General features: G+C 36.9%; 1 protein-coding gene across 4 annotated transcripts in view; it reads left to right on the top strand.

Moving 5' to 3' along the window:
• Otud6b (OTU deubiquitinase 6B) overlaps nt 1–20,756 on the top strand; it is a 28,314-nt gene that overhangs the window by 1,122 nt on the left and 6,436 nt on the right. The window contains exons 3-7 of one of the 4 annotated variants that reach the window (XM_035439969.1): nt 2,476–2,556; nt 8,545–8,857; nt 10,107–10,168; nt 13,271–13,377; nt 14,203–14,253. In XM_035439969.1, the coding sequence (XP_035295860.1) occupies nt 2,476–2,556; nt 8,545–8,857; nt 10,107–10,168; nt 13,271–13,377; nt 14,203–14,253 (614 nt within the window). Of the gene's footprint in view, nt 1–2,475; nt 2,557–8,544; nt 8,858–10,106; nt 10,169–13,270; nt 13,378–14,202; nt 16,470–20,756 lie in introns of those variants that run through there. The other 3 variants (XM_027403547.2, XM_027403550.2, XM_027403549.2) reach the window with 3 other exon arrangements.

Genomic DNA, 20,756 nt, shown 5'->3' with positions numbered 1-20,756 from the left:
TTCAGGCTGCCACCATCTGGGTTTGTAGCAGAGGATAACCTTGAACTTTAGATCTTATTGGCTTGGCCTCACAAGTGCTGGGATGCACCACCACACCTAGCTTTCCATTTCCTCAGTATTTTGGGACCAGGTTTATTATTTCTTTAAGGGAGATGAGCAAAGAGGGAACTACTTACTTAACCTAGTGATGAATGTGTAAAGCATAAAGTGTTCTAGAGAAGGTTTCTCTTGAGTGGACAATGGAAGACTAGACTTCTTGTCAAGGATTACTGATGAATAAGATGTAGCCTCTGAAAAGTTACTCAAGCAACCCAAGAATAAATTTCTCCACTTACGACATGGTGACAATTGTTTTGTGTATGGTTAAGGTTCCTATGAAAAACAAATGGGGTGACAAATGTGAAATCATGTTGAAGTTATAAAAAGTGCTTTGTGATCCAGTTGTAATGAATGAAGTTTTAGAGATGCTTCTTGTGTAAATGGGACCGCGATAACATGCATCTTTTCAGTGTTTATCATTCGACCTAGTGGTATATGCCAGCCACTTTGTTCACTGTATGGTATCTAGTATTTCAGTTAATTGTCAGTAATACTGTAAATAATACCTGTAAAATAAATGTAGATAATCACACTTTTCCAGTAGGAAACACACTTAGAAAGATTTAAGATCTTTATCTTAAAGTCATAATAGCTACTGAATGCCAAAAGCTAGAATTCAAAACTAGGCCATCAATTGGGCAGTGACTGGCAAACATCTTTAATCCCACACTTGGGAGGCAGAGGCAGTTGGATCTGAGTTCAAGGCCAGCCTGGTCTTGAGAGTGAGTTCTAGAACAGCCAGAGCTACACAGAGAAACTCTTTCTCAAAAACTAACCAACCAAACAAAAACAAAACCAGGCTATCTTTATACCTTTGGGTAACATAGTAATTTGTTGCATAGGTTTTGGAGATGAAGAGTCATATATTCCGCAACTTTAGTTAACTGTTGTTAGGAATTTCTTAGTTCTATGCAAGATCTCATCTTCCATAAGTTTTCATTCACTTTTGTTCTGTAGACAAGGGTAGAGTGTCTTCGTGTCCATTTACACAGAGTATTAAATATAGTTTCAAAATCTTTAATTTCATTACCCAGCCATCATGTTTGTGGCCTCTCTTACTGTTAAAATACTTTTATCTCCAGCTTGGCATGGTAGTACATCCCTATAGGCCCAGCACTCAGGAGTTTGTGAGTTTGAAGCCAGCCTGGGCTACATAGCAAGACCCTTATCTCAAAACCCAAAGTGTCAAGAAAACTTTTTTCGTCAATGCCATTATAGCTCACCAGGTAAAGGGGTGCTTGCTGTTAAGCCTGATATCCAAGTTCTATCCCTAGAACCTCCACGTAAGAAAGAGAAAATTGACTCTCATAAGTTGTCCTCTGACCTCCATATGCTGTTTGACATGTGCACACACACACAGTTAAGTGTTCTGTCATGTCAGGATTGTGCTGTTCCTAATTGTCTCCTGTGTTTTCCAGTAGCAGGATGTTTTGTTTGCTCTCTTAGGCTTTCAGTTTCAAGATTTTCAAAGAGAAAGAAAAGTTTGATTCTTAACCATATTTCACTTACCCGCTAAGATGCAAATTCTCTAGTCTGCCTTGTCTTCCTTTTCATTAACTTAAACTTGTTTTCTTTTTAGTCTCTACCTTAATCTGAATTGTTTTTTTGTCAATATGATGTGAATTTTGGCAGAATTTAAAAAAAATGCAAAATAATAGATTCAGTGAAGTTGTTAAACTACTTGAAGTCTATCAGATTTTGGTAATTTTGTCACTTGCATCTGTTGCAGCTTCTTTGGGTCATATATTTATCATACTAAAAACTAGCTTGACTTAAAGTCATGAGGTACTAGCTGCTTATCCAAATAGAAGGCTAAGTTTTTCTTTAAAAATGTTACCATTTCAATTTTAGGACCTATTGCAATTGTTAATGAAGTTAACAGTTTATAGCTAGGATAAGATAGAAATTGCTCAGTTTTTCTAGTCTCAAGAATTAGTCCTCATTAAGTTTTGGCCAGTTAACATGGGGAAGTGACTCTGGAGTCACCTTTAAGAGCATGAAGGTAGTTATGAGCACAAACTGTATTTTATATGTCAGCATTCAGGGACAAGACAGGTGCCCTGAAATGAAAGTAAGGTAGTTAGAGTAATGGAGTAGGTTCAGAAGGACCAAAAGCATGCAGGAATGAGCCATGTCTTTGGAGAGCTATGAAAAATCTTGGCAAGTTTACAAATGCATCCATGGAAGTAGAGAAAGGTGACAAAACCATACTATATAATACTGTGTCTAGCGCTGCTGCTCAAACTGGAAATAAGGGATTGGAAATATTTTTACTTCTTAGTAATAATTTAGTAGCTTAACACTTCCAATAAGTTTAACACTTTTTTACTGATTTCTTTTCTTTCTTTCTTTTTTTTTTTAATGTTTTTCCTTCAGATAGATTCTGTTGCTGTTAACATTTCAGACTTGGTACTTGAGAATCAACCACCTCGGATTTCAAAAGCACAAAAGAGACGGGTATGAAAATCATATCACCAAGTGTATAAGCTAGTGCTCAATACTTCCTTCAGTATTGTATAAGAAAAGATTAAAAAAAAATGGAGTTCCTTGTTTAGGGACCTGAACTAATGTCTAATAAGTGCTTGCCATATATCAGATGATATTCTAAGTTATTTATATTAAAATCTCATTTAACCCTGACAATAATATTGTGAGGTATGTTTTTCTTTCCTTACCTTGTAGAGAAGATAGTAAATATAAGACAACGAAAAATAAGATGTCTAGTTTGCAGTTCTTGCAGGAAACGGGGAGGCAAGGAACTGTTTTCTCTTAGACAAATACAATATTGAAAATTTAGAAATTTCAAAATCTGTGGTCATATGACTAATGCACAACCCTGTTTAAATATTAGTACTTGAGGGCTGGAAAGATGGCTTAGTGGACAAGTGCTCAGACCACTCTTAAGCAACTTTAGTTTGGTTCCCAGCTCCTTTGTGGGACTGCTCATAACCATCTACAACTCCAGCTTCAGGGAGATCTGATGCCTCTGGTCTCCATGGGAACCTGCAGTTACATGCACATAAGTACCACACAAAAACAGGTAGACAAAATTAAAAAATAAACTTTAAAAAATATTTTAAAACAATTAGTGCTCGGGGGTAAAGTGAAGTTTTGAACTTAGAAGTACATTAGAACAGCAGAGATCCAGAGTTCTCAGAGAATTATATTGGTATTTATTTATTTTTTAAAAAGATTTTATTTATTATGTATACAGTCTTCTGCCTGCATGCCAGCAGAGGGGACCAGATCTCATTCAAGATGGTTGTGAACCACTATGTGGTTGCCAGGAATTGAACTAAGGCCTCTGGAAGAACAGTCAGTGCTCTTAACCACTGAGCCATCTCTCCAGCCCCTTATATTGGTATTTATATAATGGCTAGTTACACTAAAAAATCAGAGAAGGGAAGCTTCATTATGTCAGGTATTAATGATGTGTTATAATTTGAAGGAAAAATAAATGTTTAGACAAGATATTCTACACAGGAGAAATAACACAATACAAACACATCTGGGAATGAGATACAGCATTAGATCTAAGTGCATGTTTCATAGTGTTTTTCTTAAGTACATTATATAGTAAAGCATGGAAGTTTAGTGTCAGAACAGGTGTTTTCCCTTTTTTAAAATTGTGCTTTTGAGGGTCAGACAGCCCTAGGCTGCTCCCCAACTCCAGGCAAGGTTTGCATTTCACTTACTTTCATGACTTTGCATTCAGTTTCAGTAGTAGGTAGGGGAAAATAATACCTATGTCATAGGACTATTATCAGTATTAAATAATAGACTGTCCAGGACCATTAATAAAGGCCTGGAGAACTCGTGTCAATAAATGATAACATTTACCTTTTTAAGTGTATCATATGCCTCTTAAAAAGTGAGGCCCGTGACACTGTCTCTTTCTATATGAAAGCTATGTTGCAAATAGTCAAATATTTAGCATAGTCATATGGAATTTTACTCTTCGCTAATATTACCATTGTGAATTTCAAAGAATCATTTAGAGCTCATGCTATCTTGAAGGGCTACTCTGTTTCAACTCCTTATTTATGGTAGCCATTCTTTTTGTCATGGTCCCACAATTGTCACTTTTCTTCTGTGCATCAAAAACAGGTATTTTGTGTGCCATTAACATAACAAGTCTAAAAAATTATTTGAACTTATTAATTGCTTCATTTAATGTTAGCCTGTTTATTTCTAAAAATCAAGGCTGTATCTTCTCTGTTGATCGATACCTGTTTATGCATACCTAGATTTAACCTCCTTAAAAGTTTGTTACTTCTCTCCTATCTGAAATTAATACATTTTCCAACTATACTCTGAAAATTTTAGTAATATTTATAGTCTGCTGCTTTATCACTTGGCAGAGAAAATAGTTCCCAGTTTTTTGCTTTGTTAATCTTGTGAGCTTTTGGAGCAGAGAACACTAAATTTTCATAATGCCTAATAGAATGAAAACTGAATTCAGAATGGGCAAATTTGACATTAAGTTATTTAGAAGCCGGTTAACCACTGGTGGTCTTTTTTTTTTTTTTTTTTTTTGTTGTTGTTGTTGTTTGTTTTTTTTGGTAGAAAGACAATTCTGGATGAAAAGCATGGCAATTTTGTGGTGATTTATCATAAGTCTGTTACTTTTAATTTGGAGAAACGTGGGGGCATTTTATTAAAATGAGGAATTTGAGTCTAGCAAGATGACTCAGTGGATAAAGTTGATTGCTGCTTAGCCTGAGGACTTCAATCCCTGGAACCCACATGGTGGATGTAGAGAACCAACTGCTTCAACTTCCCCACCTCGACCAAAAAAAAAAGAAAAAAGGTAGAAGTAAAATAATTGATTTCCAAAAATAAGGAACTTGAGAGGTAGAATGAGATTTAGTTTCTTTGTTCTCAAATGAGAAAGATGAGACCTAGGTTATCACAATGAGAGGGAAAGTTTAATATAGACCTGGACTAGTGCCCAAATCAACATGACTCTAGTTGTGCTCGCAATGTGTTTGTGAGTTCCATGCTCTTGTCTTCCATCTGTTTTTTTTTTTTTAATTAAACTTTATTACCAGTCTGTCTCTAGGATTATCATTGTAGGAAAGTACCTAATGTTGGAAACTCCCACAGAGACAAGAAGCCAATGAATTTCTCACCTGATTGACTGAATGAAAACTCATTTGCTTTTTAGTTATGAAGCAGATCATTAGGCAAGAAAAGATATACAAAGAAATTAGTATTTAAGAGACTTACAGGTTGGGAGGATAGAATGAAGTTTCATTCTGTCAGTTAAAAAAAAAGTGAATGACCAGTTCATTTAGGGATGGGCTTTTGGGTGACAGCTTGTCCTCTAGGTTCAGAGACTCTGTGGAAGAAAAACTCTTTCTCCACGTCCAGCATTTTGTAAGGTCAGTTTGCTGGCCTGCACACTACATTTCTGTGTATGTTTTGAGAAATCAGTTGCAAGGGTCTCTTTCTCTTCTCTCCGCTCGAGATGATACAGGCAGTAAAAGTATCCAAACTTGTGAGAAATTGGAATAATAAAGAATTAACTGTATGGGATGCTATTAATGACAGTGATTCACACCAGAATGCCTTTCACTTGAGAGACACTTGGGGCTCTGTTAACATGTTAAAAGTAGCAAAAGAAAAAAAAAGTAAATGACATTATCTCCAGCTGCCATCTGCTCCAACCATTATTCTGATTCAGGTGCCTGCATAGAAGGAGCACTGTGTACTATCCCCAGTCCCCTGCTCTAACCAGCTGTATGGCCTTTGGAAATCTATCTTCATGCTGTTTCCTCAGAAGAGGGAAATGAGTGTTTTGAATTAGATGATGCCTAAGGTGCTTACTTTTTCTCTCCCCTCTGAAACTGGTTTTAGGCTTTTATAAAGTAATAGTGCCACCTTGTGTTTTAAGATTTTATATGCAGATGCAGTTGTAGTTAACAGTGAGGTAAATCATACTGCTTTTCTCGTGCTTCAAGCTGGAAGAGAAACCCTATGCTGGTCTATGTTTTGTTAGTGAGCTATTACTGCTTTTGTTTGATCCAGGGTCTTTAATCCACAAAAGAACATTTTAAGTTTTCTCATGTGGCACATCATGGCAGTCATTCAGTGTATTGAATTGTGCCTTCCTGTTCTGCCCCAGGGGGATTGAAGTTAGAGTATGAAAGTCCTTACCTTTTGTTAAAATTGCTTTACCATTTTTTTCCCCTCTGTAATTTACTAAATCAAAATTTTTCAGGGGCTTAAAGATGGTTTAGTGGCTAAGAGCACTGGCTGCTCTTCCTGAGGACCTCGGACGGTGGTTTATAGTCATCTGTGACTTTAGCTCTGGGGATATGACAGACAGACAGACACACACACTCACTCACTCACTCATCTATAACTAGTTCTGGGAATCTCTCTCTCTCTCTCTCTCTCTCTCTCTCTCTCTCTCTCTCTCTGTGTCTCTCTTTCTCTTTCTCTCTCACACACACACACACTCACTCATCTATAACTTTAGTTCTGGGGAATCTCTCTCTCTGTCACACACACACACACACACACACACACACACACACACACACCTATAACTTTAGTTCTGGGCATCTCTCTCTCTCCATCTCCCCCCCCCACACCCCTCCCTCTTCTGGTTTCTGGGAACTATATGCGTTTGGAGTACAGGCATACATAGGACTAAGTACTGATATTATACAATAACGTAAGTTAAAAAAAAATTGCTGACTGGGTGGTGGAGGCTCATGCCTTTACTCCCAGGACTCCGAAGGCAGAGGTAGGTGGATCTCTGTGAGTTCAAGGCCAGCCTGGTCTATAAAGCTACACAGAGAAACTGTCTGGGGGTGCTTGTGGGGGTGGGGTGGGATGTGGGTGGGGGGAGTGGGGGGGTGAGGTGGGGTTGCCAAGTTAATGAGTTTTTTTTTCTCTTGAAAGGCAGTTTTCCCTTCAAGTGCATATATACACCTGTGGCTGAGATTAGAAAGTTGTAAAGCACAATGATAACCCAACAACAACACTGTTCTACTATCCAGAAAGAACTATAAATGTTGTGATAGTACTATATTAGCACAAACAATATTTATTAATGACAGACCTGTTTTTAGCCAGCATTCTCATCCCTTGATACTTTCCTCTTATATGCTAGTTCTATTAATTGTTTTTAGCTATGAAACGTGGATATTCTCTGGCTTGTGATTCTTACTAGTTCAACTATTGGGGATGTTTTCCTTTGTGCCCCACTCCCCACCCCAGCAATTTCCCACTGCACTCACTGACAAATCTCTTGTTGACTTCACTGAACTCTACAGCATTCTTGGATATGCAGTCTTGGGAAAAATCTCAAGAATTCCTATTTCCTTGTTTAAGTAAGAAAGCAAATTATGCTATATAAACAATAATGTCATTTTTGTTACAAAGGATGTGTCATCATTTTTGTAATTGTATTGTGTTTATTACAGTGCATAGAAGAAGAATCTGGAAGGATATGTACCAGAGCTTTAGAGAATACTAGGATTTAGAGGGATTTTAGTCTACTGTAATACTTGAATTATATGTAAGCAGGCTTTTTAAAAATCTATTACTTAATTAACTATATGTATAGATGTTATCCACTTTAAGAAAACAGATCAAAGTAGTATCTGTCTGAACCCTTCTGGTGGTTTTAACATAGTGACTCCACTGTGGCAGAGTGATAAAACTTGGGTTTGTTTGGGCTTAATTATGATCAGTACTTTAAGGCTGAGGACAGCTGAATCTTTTTAATATTTTTGATAGTGTTTTATTCTGTAGTGCTAGCTGTCCTGAAACATACTATGTAGACCAGGCTGGCCTCAAACTCACAGAGATTTGAGTGCCTCTGTTTTCCAGGTGCTGGATTTAAAGGTGTGGGCCATTACCCTCAGGGCAACTGAATACTAAGACAGTACTTTGAAATCAGCTAGTCAAGTTGTTGACATGTTTTTAAATAGACCTTATGAGGACAGTTGTAGTTGCAAATGCCAGTAATCCTAAAGGATGGAGAGTATAGGCTAGCAAGTAAACAATCAGATTTCATAAGAAGGTCTCCTTTCAAGTTTCTTTTTCTCTTTCCCTCCCCCTTGCTTTTCTAGTCTTTTTACTTGCCACCCTTTTGTTTTGTTTATGAGACATTGCAGACCAGGCTGGACTGGAACTCAGTAGCCCAAGCTGTCCTCAAGCATGCCATCTTTCTGTATCAGCTTTCCAAGTAGAACCGTAGACCTAGTCTACTGCATCTGCCTATAGAAAGGCTTTTTTTATATGCTGGTACATAGTGAGGTGCTGAAAATGTGGGGGCCAGTGGTAATTTTCCTTTAATGACTGTAGTTAGAAAGTTCTGAAATAGTGAGGTGATCAAAATGACAATGCTTGTGGGAGAGAGAAAATGGCAAAAAATTTCAAAATGTGAATTTAATATTATTAATTGACCTTCCTATATTCTTGTCCTAGGAAAAAAAGGCTGCGTTGGAAAAAGAGCGGGAAGAAAGAATAGCTGAGGCTGAAATTGAGAACTTATCTGGAGCCAGACATGTAGAGAGTGAAAAACTTGCTCAGATATTGGCAGCCAGAGAATTGGAAATTAAGCAAATTCCGTCTGATGGTCATTGTATGTATGGAGCGCTTGAGGACCAGCTGAGAGAGCAGAACTGTGCTCTGACTGTGGCTGCCCTGCGGAAGCAGACTGCTGAGTACATGCAGAGCCATTCTGAAGACTTCCTGCCATTTTTAACCAACCCCAACACAGGAAATATGTATACTCCAGGTGGTGTAGCTGTCTTCATTGCATTTTGTTAGTGCATCTGGTTTTGATATGGCAGTTTCCACTAGAGTGGGTCGTGTGGCCAGGAGGGGCTGGGGAAGGGATGGTGCAGGCTGATTTTCTTAAATGGAGTCTGCCTTCCATGGAAGAGCACAGAGTGGACAGAATGAGCACAGGCAGTGGTGAACGAGGCGTATGTTAGGTATCTAGAGATACATCTCAAGGGTGACTGCACATATCAGAATTCTTAAACGTGTCTACACAACACTGCTAGTGGTAGATCATTTAATTGATGTATCAGAAAGTCAAAAATTTTAGTTTATTCATTCAGTAAATTTTTATTGAAGGGCCTGGTATTCTAGGTACTGTTTTGAAAATGTAGACTTACTATAAAACAGATTAACATATGGGGCATATTTGTCTTTTAATTGTCATAGCTTTTCTTCCCTTCCTTGAATAGGAAGGATGCTTGGCCTCATTTTATGTGTATGGATATTTTGCCTACATGTATATCTATGCACCGTGTATGAGCCTATGTCCTTGAAGACCAGAAGAGGATATCAGATTACTTGTAACTGGAATTACAGACAGATGTGAGCACTCTCATGGGTGCTGGGAATTTAACCCCAGGTTCTCTGGAAGAACAAGCAGCAAATGCTATTTCCTGCTGGGCCATTTCTCTATCTCATGTTTAGCAAAACCATTTGAATATGGTGCATTTGAAAGTGTATGTGTACAATAATAGGCCTATTGTAAACTCAGAGGTTAGGTCTTTTACTTCTTTCAGAGATTCAGAAAAATCTCTTCCCTTTACTAAAAGTGACACTGATACAAATCATGTAAAGATATGTTAAATGACAAGCCGAGGAACTATTTGCTGCTACTCCTGCGAAGATCAAACTCATTTGTACTTTCACTCTATAGGCTCTTACAGTAAGCCTAATTATAGAAAGGCTATATATTTTAACCTTGTATTCAATTTTGGCTTTAGAACACTTGTGAGAATAGTGAATTTGTTGACATTTTTAGGAGTCATTGCATTAGATGAGGATACCTCTGAGTCCCAAGTTGAAGGTGGGAAGTAGAAATGCTTTGCTCTTGGATAGAAAGAAGTTGGAAAGTTGGGTTGGGTGTGTTTAATGTACAACTGGGAAGTAGATTACATTTTTAAAAGGATGTGATACAGAAAGGAGTTGTTCTCATCAAGGATTGTGTGATGACATTATTAAAAACTCTGATGTGTTCTCTACAGAAGAATTTGGAAAATACTGTGATGATATTGTAAACACAGCGGCATGGGGAGGTCAGCTTGAGGTAAGTGTATGAGTGCATAGCGGTTGTAGGTGTTAAACCATTTATGAATCCCACTTGTAGTTTTCACAGTTTTTTTCAGCTAAACCCAGTATCTCTTTGAAGATGCCTTTATCTTTCTACTTTTGCCGTTTCTCTAATGACAAGGAAAGAGTTACACATTCTTGTCCCTGGGATTCGACCATGTACCTTTGAGTAAGTGAAGCACGAATTCATCTTAAGTAGCCCAGTGTTGTAATTGTGACTTACAGAAGCTGGTGTTTTTTGAGACAGGGTTTCCCTATGCAGCTTTGGAGCCTGTCCTGAAACTAACTCTTGTTAACCAGGCTATCAACTACCTCTGCTTCCCAAGTGCTGGGGTTAAAGGCATGAGCTACTACTGCCTGGCTCATCTGAATGTTTTCATTCGTGATGCTTATACGGTCAATCTGTTTGATATTTCTGTATCTAAAAAAATTAAGACTTGATGTGGTACACATCAAGCAGTTGAGAGGCATTGTTGGATGCTAGCCTGGGTTACATAAGGAGAAACCCTGTTTAAAAAAACAAAGAAAAACGAAAGAAAAATTGTAGATTTTATTCCATGAAAGTCAATTTTAATCTAGTAGATCAGTGTTGGAAAAATAACTTTCTCTTCATACCAGAAATAGAAATGAACCAGGGTCAGAATTAAGTGCCTGTAATCCCATCACTAGGGAGGCTGAGGCCAGAGGAGGAAGAGTTTAGATCAGCCTAGGGTATGCAAAATGAAAATTTTACTTTGAATAAATCTTACCGTAGCACATTTGTTCCAATTATCTGTTGAATTCCTGTGTGTTAGTGTATTACTTAAAGGCAGTAAATTGATGCATTAATATTGTTGTTTAAGAAAAGAATATATTCAGACACACATAGAAGCTTAACATACTTCCTTGAGCTCATTTTAAAATTTACTGTTAACCTTGCTTGACTACAAAGCTTTCAGTTAGGCCTGGTGGTGACAAGCAGTCTTGGTTGGTAGAGAAAGGATGACGAGGCAACTCCTAGGCTCATGTTCTGACTTTTCATTTATGCCTTGGGTGAGTCATCCAACTTCTTGACCACTAGTTTGAAATGACTCAGTAAGACCTCTTGTATTCAGTAGAATACTGTGACAGTAACTAAGGTAGGGAGTACCTGATACACAAGAGTTTGTGAACTAAGATGGCAGGTGAATGACTCTAGCAGTGCTAGTATTATATAAAAGTGGCTAGTTGTCTTTAGTAGTTTATGCCTCTGAAGACCTTTTAAACTGTTTGAAGATGAGAGGGGAAATTCTTTGCAATCATTCTTAAATACAATGCTGTAGTTGGACCTCTCCACCAGAGGGAACTGTCCGCATTAGTTTTGTCTCCTGACTCAGACATTCTACGATTGTTCTACTAGCTTTGTGATGGCAGGAATAAAGAAACTTGAACTACTTCAAAAGGTTCACTAAGTAATATGATGGTACTGGAGACTTAATTCTGTTAAATTGAGATAATTTAATTGAGACAGTTGTTAAAAACATCTGGAAGGATATTTGCTCATTCATTGCTTGTGAATTCCTTTGAAGTACAAGTTGTTTTCACAGTGGGAAAAATATATATTATAAAATTGAGCCAAAGAAAATCTGATTGTGTGTGTGTGAGTGTTCACATGAGTGCCACAGTACACTTACTGTAGTTAGAGGAAAACTTTTCAGGAATTGATGTTCTCTTTCCACCACTTGCATTAAACGCAAGTAGTCTGGTTGGTGGCAAGGTCCTCAACCTGCTATGCCATCTCACTGGCTCTATTATATGGCTTTTTGAAGATATTGCTAGTTTAAAAAAAACAAAACAAAACAAAACCAATAAAATAATGTGTTTCAAAGGACTATTTTGCAAAAGAATATGGGGATTTTATTCTAATTTTTTTATGTAGCATAGAATCCTTTTCATATTCCTGAAGTAATTTTTAACATCCATTGGAAACCTCATAAAGGTTCTATGTTCTTGGTGTAACTTTTGTAATTGGGCTGATGTATAAATTAGCAATCCATGTTGGAAGACTGGCAGTGATGGATTTGGGTATGAATTCGGGTTCTAGAGTCAGTCAGCTTCCTCAGTTCAACTGGGTCATTTAATTTTTTGTTTGACCCAGAGAAGTCTTTTATCATCCTACTTCAGATTCCAGGTGTTAAAAAATAACAGTCAAGTGGGTGTGGTAGCTCATACCTGTAACACTAGTATTTGGGAGGCAGAGGCAGAGGACCTCTGCAAGTTGAAGCCAGCCTTGTTTACATAGCTATTTCTCAACCAGCTGGACCACATCAACAAACAGACAAGCTCCTCCCCCCAAAAAACAACAACAAAAAAAACCAAAAACAAAAAACAAACCCAAACCAACTCATCAGTTCCATGAAGTTATTAGGAAGACTGGATGAATTAATTCACATGAAGTATATACATGAGTGTAGTGCTTAGTTATAGCATATCAGTGGCCATTAACATTGCTTTATTAGTGGCTATTATTCATTAGGCTTTAAGCTCTAAGGTTATACTGTATGTTATAAAATTAAGGTAGTACAGCATACTGACCAGATAGAGATTCCATCACAGGCCAGAGTAGTTCACATACATACCTTGTTCTTGTTGCTGACTGCATCAGCATCATCTGAGAAGCTTTTAAAAGAAACCTCATGTTTTGCCAGATCCTTGGCCAGGAATGGTTTGGTCTGATGCTTAGCCACTAGTATTTAAAAATTGTATCATTATGACAAATGGAATGTTTTCAACCCCAGAGACTGGTATAATAATCACAGTCTACTCTTCACCCACTTTACCAAATATGACGTTGGTATTTTTACAAAGCTATTCTATGTCCAAGGCTTGAGAAACTGCTGCCTTTGATGTACTCTTTTAGTTACCTATGCATTTATGTATTTTTGATTTTTTCATCAATTCAGCAAATACTAAGTGTCTACTCCCTTGAGTTCGTGGCACTATTATGAACAGAGCACATCTTTGCTCTGACTACTGTGTTCTGTGTATGTACTTCAGTAGTTGTGATTTGAGCAAGATTTGCAATTTTGTTTCTCTTGCTAATCCATTTTTCCCCCTATAGCTAAGAGCTCTGTCTCACATTTTACAAACACCAATTGAGATACTACAAGCAGATGCTCCTCCTATTGTAGTTGGTGAAGAGTATCCAAAGAATCCTTTAATACTAGTGTAAGTACCTAGGAAGCTTTACTATTTTATTTTTCATAATTCAGACAAAAAGAAATGTGAAGAGATTTTGGGTTGTATGTACTGACTAATCAAAATGCTAAGTTAATTCTGTTTATGTTAAAGGCAATCAGAAATAGCATCAGAATATCTGATTTACATAATTGCTTAGACTATTGATTTTTTTTTTTTTTTTTTTTTTTTTTTTTTTGTATGAGCTAAGAAGAAAGTCCTTTCAAAGGGCTATAAAATTTCAGGCTAGTTTTGTGTGTTGCTCACATTGACATAATTAAGTTTAAATGGCACAAAAGGTGGGGTTGTTCAAACAGCCCTTCATGTTGTAAATGTATTTGCATGATTGAGAATTGGCTCCTCAAATTCAATATGGAGTGTTTATTTTCCTGTTTCTTGTGTATATGGTGTGTGTGTGTGTGTGTGTGTGTGTGTGTGTGTGTGTGTGCGCGCGTGCGTGCCTGTGTCTGTGTCTGTGTGCTTTGTGTGTGTGTGTGTGTGTGTGAGCTTGCATGTGTGAGTGCATGTGTGTGTGTGTGTGCACATGTGTGTTAACTATTCTTATCATTATAGTGAAACTTTGAGCTCATTAAGCCATTAGCATCTCAGTCTTTGCTCCTCTAGTGATTGGACGACTTGCTAACACTTGTGACATGATGTTGAACTCATAATGAATATGCTCATATTGTCAGTTAATGATACCTCTGTGGATTGGGACATTCAGGGTGCTTAGTTATGTATGTATGTATGCTATATAGGTTTACATGTAGTGAATACCTCCTCAAAACGACTTATTTCTCTCTTTTTCTATTTCAGATACATGAGGCATGCATATGGCTTAGGAGAACATTATAATTCTGTCACACGGTTGGTGAACTCAGCTACTGAAAATTGCAGCTAGTTTACAAAATGTTACACTGTGTTTTGTAGAGTGTGCCAATCTGCATATTCCTATCAAGTGCTAGATTGTTGTAAATGCTGCTGAAAAACACAGCTACCTTAAGTCACATTTATGAATAAGCTTGCTAACAGGATTTTAGAAATACATCGGATTAACTTTAACCAGTGCCCTCTTAGTGGCATTCCTACAACTTTAAGTCTATTGTGGAGAACATTATTCTAAGATGTTACACTTCTAACTAATGAGTTTTAGTTATCCTGGACATTCTGATTTTGAATAAATTTTGGCCCCACAACTTTATATTCCTAAACTAAGTATTTTGTTGTAATTTTTTTTAAAGTACAGAGACTTTGTCTCTGTCATGGTAGGAACATATTGTAGTGTCAGCAAGTTTATTATAAAATGAGCATGATCATAGTAACTTTGGTATTACTAGGATCAGCAAGGTGAAGCTTGTTATGTAGTACATCTCTGCAGCCAAGGAGAAACTACTACTAGGAAGTTTTGAATACTTACATGAGAATCAGTTATGTTCAAAGAAATGAGACAAAATCAGTGGTAAGTAGGTGTTCATTGTGTCTGTTTTCAAACTTTGTAACAAATTGAAGATTGTCCTTTACTGTGTGTATAGCTTTAGAAAGACCAACTTAGGTATTGCTGTTTTTTCAGCTTGAGGCTGGAGATACTTTGTATCTTTATTCTCATCACAACTAAGAATTTTTACATTTTCCTGCATTTTCTCCATCACTTCTCAGTGGTTTTGCTTTCCCTAGAGCCTTTTTCCACTGAGAGAGATCCAGTGGCCTCTTGTTGCTCACCTATGCAAGGTGGTGCTTTAGTAATGCAGAAGCGGCCATGATCACATTCTTCCTATGCCTTCCCCTTTCCAGTTTGTCCTAACAGGGTCTCTGCTTGCACTCATTTTCTAGGAAGCAAAGAAAGCCCTGGCTATGGATTATTGTGTTACCTACCGTATCACTTTTTTTTTTTCACTCAAATATTTAATTATTATATTGTATATACATAGGTAAATTTTAAGGCCACTGTTCAGGAGCCTGGAACTGAAAATCAGTACAGAACATTTGGAGTGATTTATGTAACTTGGATTCCAAATCACTTCTAACTATTCTTTGTAGGAGAGTTGTACCCACATGCAGAAGTGTGTCTGCTATGCTTACGTAGCACAGTACCATGGGATGGGGACACAGCTTATCATTTATCATGCATGAGGCTTGAGGTTTACTTTCTAGCACCACCACCACCACCAACAACAAAAACACAAATTCATGAAAATGAAACTTTTTGGTTTGATCTATTTTTTTCCACGTTAGAAATATAATAAGATTGAGCATCACGTTTATAATATTTGGACTTTTGATCCATGTATACAGTCTATGAAAAAATAATGGGCTTATGAAGTAGGTAACACTGGCAATATGGTAGAGACTGTGGTCAGCAGAGCAAGTCAGGACTTTTGAGATCATTCCAGCAGACTAAAACTTCCTCTGCCTCCTACACAGTGTGTTCTAAAGGGTGCCTGCTTTGTAACTTCTGATCTTTTTTTTTTTCTTCTGAAATTTACAAAAGAATGAAGTTGTAAATTGAATGCTTTGTGTTTATTTTGAAGTAATGTTATCTTCATGTTAAAATATCGCATTGAGGATTAACAAAACAAAATATTAAACCTAGTCATTGCAAATTACATTTTCAACAAAGATAGTCTAAAGTAATGCATTAATGTTTTGACAAGAATTTAAATGTACTTAATTATGTATTTCTGTTTTTTGTGTATATATTTTATTTTAAAATGGCCAGTATATTTATGAATAAAGTGAATGGCCAACTTCTACCATTTTAGTTTTAAATGAAAAAAAAAAACCTTTTAAATATGCAGATGTTAATTTAGAAACAACATAATTCAAATTAAATTTGCTGCTGCTGTTGCTGGTGGTGGTAGTGGTGGTATAATGGGAATCCCATGAGCTTTTTTTAGTCCTGATTGGAAATGTGTATGTCAAAATTCTGGAATTTGTCTTCAGCCAAGAATTTTATCCACTTACATATGTTTATAGCCTGTAAAAAGTAAAACAAAGAATGTGTAACTATTATGAGCAAGATAGCTTTGCCTATATTATCTGATGTTTGCCAAAAGAATAAATGATAAAGGAGTTAAATCAACATGTATTATGGTCAAATTGTCAATTTTTTTTTAACCATTTCAAAATTTAGAAAAGAACTCATTTTGCTTTAGAACTTTATCCAGCTTTTATTTTCCTTTGTATATTGAGAATAATACAATCACAGATTCTTGTATTTAAGGGACTTCATAAATATATGAGCATATCACTCTGCTCAAAGTAAAGTGATATAAAAGAGTAATGGCCAGTTAAGCTACTATTAGAGATGAGGTGGAGGCTTAGGACACATTGGTCAATGGAGGTTTACTTTGGATCAGTAAATTCTAAAAAGATTGTAGATTCATGAGTGTTTTTTGAAAAAGGATTCACATACATAAGAAATTATTAATAAGAAAATTCATAAGAACGGGAATCAGTAAGAGGCACATCTGTGCCAGTTGGTGTCTGTGCAAATTGGTACCTGCACACAACTGCTAGTATATTGTCTTGGTCCAATTGGCATGAGCAAGTCAGTTGATCGTGGAAAATGTAACTGGTGGTTTCATAACTTTCACTTTAGCTTTTAATGTTAGTTTAGCAAATGTGTTTTTTCTCTGTTTGATGCATTTATTCTGTCCTGATTTAAATCTTATTTAAAATTCTTTTTCTCCATCTTTAAACCCTGGTAGCATCAGTTCTTTCCCTTGGATCCACTCTTGTTTTTTCTGACTGAATACACACCCCAGCTTTCCACACTCAACACCCACCCTGACTCTCTTGACTGAAGACCCATCCTGACTCTCTTGACTGAACACCTACCCTGACTCTCCTCACTCAACACCCACCCTTGTTCTCACCTCACTGAAAACTTCACCGGCTTCACCTGCTTTCCTCAGTTAAATGGACCCTTCTATGGCACGTGCCTCCAGATATTCACACCCAGGCTAGATCGGCTAATGTTTGATTCTTTTATATTTGATTCTTTCTAGTGTGCACACACTGGGAACTAGTTATTTGCATTTGTTTTTCTCCATTTTATGTGCTTAGAAACAATTTCATGTTAACTATCGTTAAAAGATGTAACTTACTAAATAAATGCCAAGTGTCTTTGGATATCATTGAGAGAATCTGAGAAGTTGATGTTAAACTAATTGGCAGCTGTGAGTAGACAGAATATAAAATTGTGCTTGCTTACAAAAAGAGTTCTTTCTACTTTACCTTTTCTTAGGTCTTTTGGTCATTTGAAAGGGAGAAAGGAACAACCTAAGAGCATTTCATTTTTTGCCTTTTTCAGGTGTCCTTATCCTGAAAATTACAAATCTGAATTGTTCCAAAATTTAAAATTTTGAGCATTGACACTATAAGCAGGAAAACCTATCCTATTGAAGTTTAGGTTTCATGAACAAAAACTTCAAAAAATATTATACATAATTACTTGGACTATTGAAGGTCTGTATGATAGATATGAAGCATAGATGAATTTCATATTTACACACCTGACTCATTCTAAAGCTTGATTATGTGTAGGTGAACAGTCCATAAGTACCTGATATCCAAAATTTCAAATAAAGAAGCCTCAGCTGTTAGCATGTAACCATTGCTTTATCAATGAAGACAATGCCTGATTTTAATCAGTCTTCAAAATACAAGGAGTTTATAGATAAAATAATTATTCAAAACTTCATTGATAGACTGCTCATAGAAAAGGTTTATAGGGGCCAGTGAGGTTGGCTGAAAGTGCTTGTCACCAACTCTGAAGACATGAGTTTGATCTCTATCTCACATGGTGGAAGGAAAGAGTGATCTCCACAGGGTCTCCTGGCTTTACATGTTCCACTCGAAATTTATAATTTTGTTTCAGCATGGTTAGGATGACTAGTATGACTTACTGAATGAAATACATCATTGTCTTTCTAGAAGGCTGATAAAGGCTAAATTAGGGTCAGTTACAAATTGGTCTCTTGTGGTTTCTGTATCACCCTTATTTATAATTCCAGCCAACACAGTACTACCATGGGGATGAATAGGAACTCCAGAGTATGGTTTTGTAAGAAATATAATGACCTTTAACCGTGTGGACCACTCCCTCATTGAAATTCTCAGCTTCTTGCACTAGCCCCATTGGCTCTGTTCTGGTTCTGGCTCTCTTCTGGTCATTTTCAGAGTATTATCCATGACTTTCTCATACTGCTTTACAGCTCCTGAAGTTGGTATGTCGAACACAGCAGAATTACAGTTTTGTTTGGCCCATGTAGTGATTTAATTTTCTTTAGAAGAAGAATTAGTTGATAGTTTAAAAACAAGGAGATTTCACTTGGACACTCTTGCTTTCACCTTTTCAAGATAAAAACTAGAAGAGTTGATGATGCCAAGCCAGGGTTTTCTTCTGGCAGCATTTGGTGGGAACCTGGTAGCAGCGATGTGCTGTAGGAAGACAGGCAATCTGCTTGGCGTCTGCTAATTTGTGTTCGTTGTCTCAGTCAGACATGCCCAGTGTCCAAGCCACTATCTTGATGTTACTGTAAACCATTCCCTCCTAAGCTGCTTATTTTGTTTTGTTTATTCCACTTAATTGGACTTCGTCTTGGCTTTATCTCAGTGCCCTATTTTCTGCTCCCTGCCCTTTATTGGCTATTTCCTTCTGATTTGTATGTTTTTAATATTTGGTAGAAAATATGTTTCTGTTTGTATGTTTTTTAAATAGATTTTTTTTGAGCGGTTCATCTGAATAGATGGTAATTAAATTGCTTCTCTGAAATATGATTTCATTGGTGAAATAACAGCACTCAGTATAAGATGGAATGTTTTTATGATGCTTTCCTGAGCTTAAGGAAAGTTGTTTATATTCTTTATCAAAGGAACTAAGACTCCTTTATTTATGACGCTATGCTGCACGTACCCGAGTAGGAATTTTAAAAATTACCTTAGCATATAGAGTGGATAATCCTGTATTTCTCCTCAGTGACTTGGTCTTAAGTTTTATGAACTGCTAATAGAGATCCTAACTTCTAACACATATGAAGTTCTTTATGTGTCATTTCTGACAGGTCTTCACTCAGATATCTAAGAAATATAATGCAGTAGTGATGGATAAAGAAGTGGATAACCAGGTGTGGTGGTATATGCCTTTAATATCAGTACTCAGGAGGCAGGCAGATCTCTGAGTTCAAGGCCAGCCTGGTCTACATGGAGAGTTCTAGACCAGTCAGGGCTACACAGTAAGACCCCATCGAAACAAAAGAGAAGAGTAAGGAGAAGGATTTTGTCCCATGGATCGCAGCAGGCAGGCAGGTACTTGATGTAGTGTACATATGTTAATGCCTGTAGTGTGCATATGTCAGCCTAAGTAGAGTTTATATCTCAATACTGTGTAAATAATAGTGGAGATCTTAATTTAATTGTGTATGTGAGATTGCACAAAAGCAAATAGAACTTTTATTGAACACTCACTTTATGCCAGGTGCTTGCGAAAGAGTTTATGGGCATGGACTTGTTCATGCGTCAGAATGCAGGGTTTGATATTTTCATCTGTTATAAAGGTGATGGGATGAGACTTGAAGAGACACTAGTTATTTGCACGGGCCACATAGTTAGTTATCAGTAAGGCACTCCATGAAAGGCAGGCCTGTGACTGTCCAAGTGCCTAACATCAAACCTTCTATTTCCATATTTTCTTAAAAAAGTGAACAAAGACAAACCGATGACATTTATTATAGGACAGAGAACTTGTACAGCAATTTTAAGTAAGTGAAGCATCTGCTAGTTTGAAAACTTCTACCCGAAGTCGTAGACCACATTTTAATCACAAAATAAGCTTGCCAAAACAAGTCAAGTAAACACATTGGTTTCTCCCATAATCTGTATTTATGAACTCCTGGTTTTTCAGGCATTTTCCTGGCTTTAAAAAATCTGTTAATTTGTCACAGGGGCCTTTGTTAAAATTAGAATTAGCCAGGTACTTTGGTATCACAGAGTTTTTGTAAGTGCACAAAGCCTTCTCTGTATTAGTGAAATAAATGGCTGTTTTCACTTTAAGGTCCTTGACATCCTAGGACATATAATTTAGCATTCTCACAGAACTTTGTACTTCTGAAGTCATTTATAATCATTAGTTAGCTATTTCCCATGCATCTCTGTGGAATAGATTTGTATTCTGTCTTGTTTTACTGATGAGAACGGAGATAGAGCCGGTTTGACTGACTTGGCACAGTTCACACAATAAGTCATTAACTCTGGTCTGGATTTACATCCAGCTTTAGCTTCTTGGTCCTGTCCTGGGTTCACAGGCTGGTGATTTAAAAAGCTGATGATTTTTCAATTTTCTTGCCAAATGGTTTGATTTCTGCTTGCTG

This window comes from Cricetulus griseus, chromosome 2 (assembly GCF_003668045.3).
Source record: "Cricetulus griseus strain 17A/GY chromosome 2, alternate assembly CriGri-PICRH-1.0, whole genome shotgun sequence".
Classification (NCBI taxonomy): Eukaryota; Metazoa; Chordata; class Mammalia; order Rodentia; family Cricetidae; genus Cricetulus; species Cricetulus griseus.
Note: the sequence above shows the minus strand (reverse complement) of the source record. Positions and strands in the feature narration are given on the sequence as shown.